At 40.1% G+C, this 8,290-nt stretch overlaps 1 protein-coding gene across 3 annotated transcripts in view; it reads right to left on the bottom strand.

Annotated features, from left to right (window-relative positions):
* Nucleotides 1-2,601: 2,601 nt before the first annotated feature.
* The window catches only part of NCKIPSD (NCK interacting protein with SH3 domain), a 98,146-nt gene continuing 92,457 nt past the window's right edge, over nucleotides 2,602-8,290 (bottom strand). For all 3 annotated transcript variants that reach the window (XM_088134236.1, XM_088134237.1, XM_088134238.1), the window contains 2 exons: nucleotides 6,031-6,203; nucleotides 2,602-4,267 (listed from right to left, as the gene is read on the bottom strand). In XM_088134236.1, the coding sequence (XP_087990362.1) occupies nucleotides 4,064-4,267; nucleotides 6,031-6,203 (377 nt within the window). In that variant the 3' untranslated portion in view covers nucleotides 2,602-4,063. The remainder of the gene's footprint in view (nucleotides 4,268-6,030; nucleotides 6,204-8,290) is intronic.

The following is an 8,290-nucleotide window of genomic DNA, read 5'->3' as shown; positions in this document are numbered from 1 at the left end:
GACCAATGTTGTCCATGCTCATTGAGCGCTCCAAAAGATACCCAATGTAAAAGGTATACTTTTTGCAATGACAAAAAGGGAAACAAGATGTAAAGGTATGTGGGAATGACCTTGGGAGACAGGAGAAAGAGCTGCAGACTGGACAACCAGCATGTAAAAAATATCTCAGCCCACAGATGGAGAGAGGGATTGGGAAATGTTTCAGAAGGGACCCTCTCTAGTTTTCCAGAGAGTAAAAGGAAAGGAGGGGAAAAATGCTTTCAGTCTTCAAGGTTCTGTTAATGTAACCTTACAATAAAGATAGAGTTAGTACTCATAGTCGTGCTTCTTATCTGAACTACCTTGAAGGGCTAACATCAAATGACATAAAATGGTTAAGTTGCACATTAGTAAGTCCAATAGCGGCTGAACAACACAATGCATACGCATGGAAATATATAAAGGCACCTTTATGTGGACAGCATTTCGCTTTCCTGTATCTCATTCTGGGAAGGGCACTGGCCAGCACAAAGATCAAAGGCATCACATGAACTGCTGGGCCTGCCCCATTCCAATCAAATTGTTTTGCAAGTTATCTCCTCTGCTTTCTGTTACACAATGGCATTTATCATCTTAAGTGCTTGGCTAAACCTATTCGTTCTCCTGTACAATATCCTGGAGAAGCCTTATCCAGCACCTCAGCAATATTAGCTCCTTCTCAACTTGTTGAAAATATTTCATGGGTACAGAGGAGCCACGGCTGGCAGACGAGCATTATGGTTCTTAGCCAATTGTCAGTGCTAAAAGAGAACAGAAGTGGGGAAGGGAAAGGTAGTAGCTGCTAGCATCATGAACCAATTTCTTAAATGGAAGAACTGGCCTGTCAGCAAAAAAGAGAACGCTTGAAATATTACATTTTGAGCAACCAAAATTCAGAGGCAACGGGTGTACTGATAGCTTTGTTTCAGCACTGGTTCGTGTGGAGATTGACAATAAGTCCAATAAATTTGGGAAGAATGGCAAGGAATGGAGTTCTCTGTTAGTACAGTAATCTCTTCCTGATCTAAGCAGTTCCACAAGGATCTAGATTAGTTTCTGCCAGGCAAAATACTGGATAGGTCATTAGTTTGATTCATGGTGACTCCTTCCTTCACACATTAAATCTGTGCAAAGGAAATGAATCCTTTGAACTGGAACAAAATAGAATTCAGGATACATTATGCTACTCATACGATGTTGGTATTATGCTATCCTAAAAATGTAAAAGAGTGAGCCAGTTTGGTGTAGTGGTAAAGGCACCAGGCTAGAAACTGGGAGATCGTGAGAAAGCACAAAGCCAGATGGATGACTTTCGGCCAGTCACTCTCTTTCAGCCGTAGGAAGCAGGCAATGGCAAATCACTTCTGAAAATCTTGCCATGAAATTGTAGGGACTTGTCCAGGCAGCTGCCAGGAGTCACCATTAACTCAAAGGCACACATACAAGTAAAAGATATTTTTTGATTTAGAACCCCATTTGCTATACACTGTCCAGAGTCACATTGTTTGAGCTGGGCAGCCCTATAAATCCATTAAAAAAATAAATAAGCTACCTGTCATCTTTAACTACGTATGATATATCAAATATACCTCATCAATCTCAAAGAGTATGTGGTTTTCTTGCTTCATTCACACATTTCATACCTGCCAAATTGCTTGGTATTTTCAAGAATAAATTAGAAAGATGGAAAACCATATGGAAGGAAGCTATATCTTCCAGACACAAAGTTCTCTGCTTTTATGGCAGGGCCACCAATTACATAGCTACACAAGAAGGGGCAAATCTATTTCACCTTCTACACTCATTATGTGTTTTGAAGCATAAGTTCAAAACACATCACATTTTTGCATGGATGTGCAATGTTTAAAAAACCCACACAACATTTCCATGAGTTTTTGCAGTCAGTTTTCTAACGTGGTTGGATCGTCCTCCAGAGCACTGCTATTGCACAGCTCATTTTTGCCCAGGCCGTGCTGAATGAATCTTCGTATTGTTATTTCTGGGATCAGAATTCTAACTGGATGACAAACTAGCCCTTCACCATTTTGTTCCTCTTTGAACAGACATTGCTGGGGTGGGAAGAAGAGGCAAAGAAGGGATTACAACCAAGTTTTTCTTTTCCTAGATGAAATAATTCTAGGCTGCAGTCTCAGTTCACAAAGAGAGCTGGCCCCAAGATAAACAGTGCATGTGTGATGCTTCTTATCAGGCTGGCTCTTCTTCAATTTTGCCACCCCAGATTAATTCTGACTAATTTAAAAAGAATCCCATGCCCCGAACTCCCATTCTGTGGTTTCAGGTGGCTTAAAAACGTACCTGTATGGCCTGACTTACTTTTAAACATGAAGAACATGAAAGGGAGGAGGATAAGGGGATGGCATGCATCTAAATAAGCAGCAGTTGTTTTCCTCTTCCTGCCTGAAGGTACAAATAAAAACCTAATCCCACAACACTGACCCATTAGGCTAGTCAGATGGCAGTAATGCAGTGGAATGTAACCATTCATAACACACACACCCCGCAATACCCTGCAACACTGAAATGCTGTTGAATAAGACAAGAATGAGGAAATGTTTTTCTCTGTGGACTACGTTTATTTGATTCTATGAAAATACAAATCCCCTTCAACATTCACAAGGATTTTATTTTAAATATATATATATATTTAAAAATACGCTGTTCATTCATCTTGGATGGCAACTTCTACTTCACGTCTTGATTATCTACTTGAAAGACAGACAATGGCAGAGGCTCCCTAGATGGGCACCGTTGTCAACAGATGCCCTGTCCTAAGGAATGGTTTCAAATGTATTTCTGCATCTATCAGATTTAGAGGTTATCCAAATATTTCCAGTTTAAATTTAAGCTACTGCTACAGCAAAGGCTGCAAAGCTCTTGTTTACCCACGGTGAAGAGCTGTGGCAGCATGCATGTTTATTAAGATATTACAGCCCCGGCCTGGAGCGGAGCATGTGCCTGTCAAAGGCGCTCAATGGGAAAGGGGGTAAATCCATTTTGCAGCAGATCTGGAGAAATTAGGTGAAGAGGAGTTCTCCCAACTTGTGCATATTAAGGAGCAGCACTAGCAGACATCAGGCTCAGGTAGGTATGAAAAGGTAAAGCTAGGCAGAACCAATTGCCACTAAGCTCAAGGCAAAGAACACCCGCAGGCAGAGAGAGCACTGTGCGCTGCCACCTACAGATACACAGTCCTTATACGTGCAGCGCCAGAGGCAAAAGACCAGCACATACCAGGAGAAAAGCAATAGTTTTCAAAGAGGACACGCCTTAACAGTGAGCCTAAGTGGCGGGCCTTTTGAAGGATCTCTTGCTGCAGTGCCTGGACAATCAGTATTCTTGTCCTTGTTCAATGTGCAAGAAATTCAAATGTAAACACTACTGCATGAAGCATTTAAGACAAGCAGTGCTTGCTTGGATTAGGGTCTTGAAGGGAGTTTGACCCATATACATATATATGGATCAGAAAATTCACTGGGCACATTAAGAGAAGCGAGTAGCTCCCTCCTCACTAGAGCTGTAGCAACTTTGCACTAGATGTAGCGGACACAAAGTTACTGAAGCATGTTGTCCAGAACATTAGCCTACTCCACTTTTTAGCTAGCTGCAGGACAAGAAATGCATGGAGGAACAGGTGTTTATGACAGAGACTTCCTGCTTTACAATTCTAAGAACAGCATAGTTATTTAGATCACACTTGTCCTCTCTTAGGGCAAAGATCACCAGGGAGATAATAATATTCTCCTACTTTCAGTCAAATCATGCCAATGGCACTCAAGTGCCAAATCTCCTTCTAATCTCTAAGTTCTCCCCCAACCCCAGATGCAGACACAGAAAGGCCGTCTTTAGTGCACTTCACGCTGGTGGGCATCTGTGTGGAAACTTCTTTCCTCAGGTCTTTTAACATTCCCTTGAAACTCTAGGACTCACCTGAAGGGCTAATAAGGCAGGAGCAATAGTGGAAAGGATGGGAAAGATATAGCCACAAGAGGTATTTTTATTCCACACTGTTCTCTCCTTGAATCAGTTAGCTGGCTCCAGGAGATATCTCCGGAAACGCTTTATAGATCTCTTGGATTATCCTTTTGTCCATCTGGCACTGCTGACTCTCCTCCTCTTCCACCATGATGCGCTGGAAGGTCCCCCGCAGGTCAGTTAAACGGTGCTTATGCTGTAGGTATGGCGTAGACCGCAGGAGAGCATGCATCAGAGACAAGTACTCCATTCGCAGCTGTAAGAGCAGAAGACGGTGAAAAAGCTTTAAGCAAGAAAAGAAATGGAGGGGGCAGCTTTCTGGAAACACATGTATTTCGGAAAGAGTCAATCTTTGTGAAGTGCAGGAACACCCTCACAAGCCATCAGAATAGATTTGAAGGAGATTCTTGAACTGTCCTTGTTTTCACACTCATCAAGATAAGTGGGTTTTTTCTTCTCCAAGTAGTTTGAGGAAGTCATTTGGCTGAATAGTTTTTATATAATACTCACTTAGGCTGTATGATAAAAAAGAATCCCAAAGGTATATTAAGTGTTCCCTTTCAAGGAAAGTCCCTTTCTCTCTCTTTGAAGAAAAAATACATGGGCTCAATGACAACTCCCCACTCCCACCCAAATCCAGCTTTTGAGGCTGCTGAAAATCCAGAAAGGACAGGTACAATCCTCAGTGTTCACCTGTCACAGGTCAATCACAGAGTGAACTCTCAAAACATAGCACTCAGTCGCTTATATTTATTAGGCTAGAAATATAGACTACCTTAAAAAGTTTGAGCTGAATCCATCAATTAGAACACATATCCTTCAAAAATATTTTTTTTAAAAAATATTCCAAATCATCTTATTTATGATGCACAATCATGCCTATATAATGGAGAGACTGAGAACCAAACGCATCTGTACCCATTCAAGTTTTTTTTTTTTTTACATATGATATTAGGAAGTTATTTGGGTGATTTCAAATGCAGCATTTTGTGCTATAAAGTTCTAAATCCGTCATGGCCTCATAATTCAGTGGTGACATCTTGAATTGGCTTTTGGAAGCAATGCAGAATCTACAGCATTAATATAATGTGCTTCCATATGCCATCACTACCAGAAAATATATCTCTGATACCCAGAGTATAATTATCTGGAGACAGTGATTCCAAGGAACATATAAATAAAAAGAAGTGTTATTGGTTATGTCATGCAGGTTAAACATGTCACTGCTTTAATTAGTTTGCAACTATCCTTGTTTTTTTATTCTGAAGTAGGTGCACAAATCTACAAAGTATAGGATGGGGTTGGTTAAATGCCCCTAAAGTTGCTTTATTCTCTGAATTTGCATTTCCTTTAAAGAATGTTTTGAAAAGGGAAGGAAAAGAAAAAAAAAAGCTTTTTTATACGTTCAGCAAGAAATCTTAAGACTTGAATCCCAACAATGCCTCCATTAAGAAAAGGAAAAGCTTCTACTGGCACTGAAGGACATCTCCTCTTCCTGTTTTTTTAAATTCCTCTGTCTCGGCCACATGGGAAAATTTTAAGAATGGAAGCAAGCAATTTAAACTTCCTCTCCACATGCAAGGTGGTCCTAATCTGAATCAGAATCCCATGCATGTCACTTTAGGTAATTATGCTTTAGAATTAATGCAATTTGTAGCTTGACTATTACCTACCTTAGAAATTTAATTTAATTTAAATCTAAATGAAATCTAATTAATCTATTCAACTCTGTAGATATGAGGATACTGTACATGCTTTAGAACAGCCTCTGGATCTCCAGATGTTCCTGAACTATAATTCCCCTCCCACTGATTTTGTTGACTAGGGCAGCTGAAGTTGTAGTTTGGTAATATGGGGAGCCACAGATTCCTCCCCTCATTCTATAGCAACAAGATCTCAGAAGACAGAGAAGCTTCTACCTTTCTAGTTCATTGTATGCCCCAAACATTCATCTCCTAATTCATGCTTTTTTCCCTCTTGAGGAGAAAGGTCTAGAACTGCCTTTCCTCCTATAGGTACCTTTTCTCCAGGGGAGAGATCCGAAATCTGTCGCACAATTATGTCGATCATTACCATCATGTCTGTGTGGTAGAAGATGCTTGCAGTATCCCTGCAAGCGAAGATGTCTTGAAGAAATTTTAACACAGAATGTGGTGGCTGGGGCTGATGTTTAAAGATGCACACGGGATCATCTGGTGAGAGGACAGAAAGAGGTATATTCTGTCATGCACTGCCATATCTCATTTGGCTAAAAGGCAGTCATTTATATAGCAGGGTACAGGCATTACAGTAGCATTTGTTCTAACCAAACCAGCACGGCTTTTGGAAGGATGTGTGTGCATGAATGAGCAATGCAGGCAGATCAAATACTTCCAAGCCACAGCTTACATCCCTTTATTAAAGAAAATTATTCCAGAGAGGAAACATTAGATAGAGTGAATTGACTTCAGCTACAATGACAGCAGATGTATCAATAAGGCATAAAATTCTGTGTGCTTTTTAATTACCCAGGTTTAATTGCCTGAAAGAGAACATTTCAACTCATGCAACTCTTCTGAAATTAAAATACTCTGGTAGAAGAAGCTATGTTTACTCAACTTTTCTTCTTTTGCAAGATCTCCTTTTTGCATCAGAATCTCTTTGAGACCTTTGACAATTTCTGGGGCCTTTACTGATGACCAGATGGTGGGATGAGAAAGGAAAGTTTTGTTGCTTGCAGTGCTAAGCTTTGGAACAGCCAGAGAAAATGTACTTGGTGTTGTCTTTGCTGCTTGTATTAAACTACCATCGTATGTGGTTGGAGAGCAAAATTTTGGGCCAGGAAACCTTCCTTTGATTCATTCACATATTTGCTAGCACACAGATCAGGGGCATTATATAATTGCAGAAAGAATATAAGAATTACAGGCAAGCCCAGGGTTTTAATTTTTTTCTGGTTTTGATTTGGTAGGGGGTCATGTACTTTCGCTGCCATGGAGGTCCTTTTATCATTTTTCTTTTCTTTTTCTTCAAAATTAAAGCATAATCCCATTAATTCAGGATTTTCTCTAAAGGATCTACTGGCTTTGTTGTCATGACCAAACCCATTCTAGATTTGGAAATTATTTTGCTTTTCTTCTCTATTTCTTTATATATGTCTGTGGTAACATGACTTGGTAGAATGTGGAAAAGCTATAGAACAGCTCAGTTACTTTTTATACATTTAGGCAAGGAACTGAAATGGAGAGCCAGTTTGGTGTAGTGGTTAAGGCACCAGGCTAGAAATTGGGAGACGGTGAATTCTAGTCCTGCCTTAGGCATGAAGCCAGTTGAGTGACCCTGGCCAGTCCCTCTCTCTCAGCCTAGAAAGGAGGCAAAGGAAAACCACTTCTGAAATCTTGCCAAGAAAACTGCAGGGACTTGTCCAGGGAGTCGCCAGGAGTCAACCCTGACTTGAAGGCAACAACAACAAAAGGAATTGAAATAACTTAAATAATTTTAAATGATTTGTCAGCAGGTTCCCTTAATTCAAACTTACAGTAGTATAGCTTATATTTTACAACTCATTTATAGGCCACCAATCCTTGCCTTTCTTGGCAATAAAACGATATCAGTCTCTCTCTCTGACATATAGTTTTTCTACAGCTAGGACCCTGAGCTTCCCTCAGACCTGTCCTTCTATCCACACTTCCCAAATCCCTTTCTCCTCAATTCCTTTTTACATTCAAAGTACAAATTGGAAGGAGATGCCCTGAGTTCCCAGGTTTTGAGTGGCAGTTCTAACATGTAATCATCATGTAGGGTGCTTGGATTTTTCACAGAGCCTAGTTTAGAACTATAGTACCTGTTTTTTTCTTGCCTAAAACGATGGGAATCCACACTACAGGTTTGGTGTAATTTTGGCCGGGACTGAAATCTGATGCCGGGACTGTCTTTTTAATTGAGCAATATAAATGTAAGTAGACTACTAAGATGTGTAAATGGGCAAAGGGCCGAGTACATGGCCCTTTGCTACAATTAATAAACCAGCCTATCTTTTAATATGTGGACTGAGCAGCCATAATATTTTGTTTGCCCTGATAGTATTTTTTTCAACAGGCCATTGCATTTGCTGTCTATATGAAGAAATAGGAAAGCAATCTATATATTCCACAATGTTTTTAGAAAATACTGGTTCTTCTTTTCTACTGGGGAAGCAGAACATATTTCTAAGGAGGCTTCTATCGAAAACTTTAATTTCCTACTCAATATTCAGTGGATTCTCCAAACAGTGGACATATTGGCAATGGAATAGGCTAAA

The sequence above is a fragment of the Python bivittatus genome, unplaced genomic scaffold (assembly GCF_059951505.1).
Source record: "Python bivittatus isolate LINGU-HERP-01145 unplaced genomic scaffold, Pbiv_v1 ctg000080_np1212, whole genome shotgun sequence".
NCBI lineage: Eukaryota > Metazoa > Chordata > Lepidosauria > Squamata > Pythonidae > Python > Python bivittatus.
This window is presented reverse-complemented; position numbering and strand designations above follow the sequence as displayed.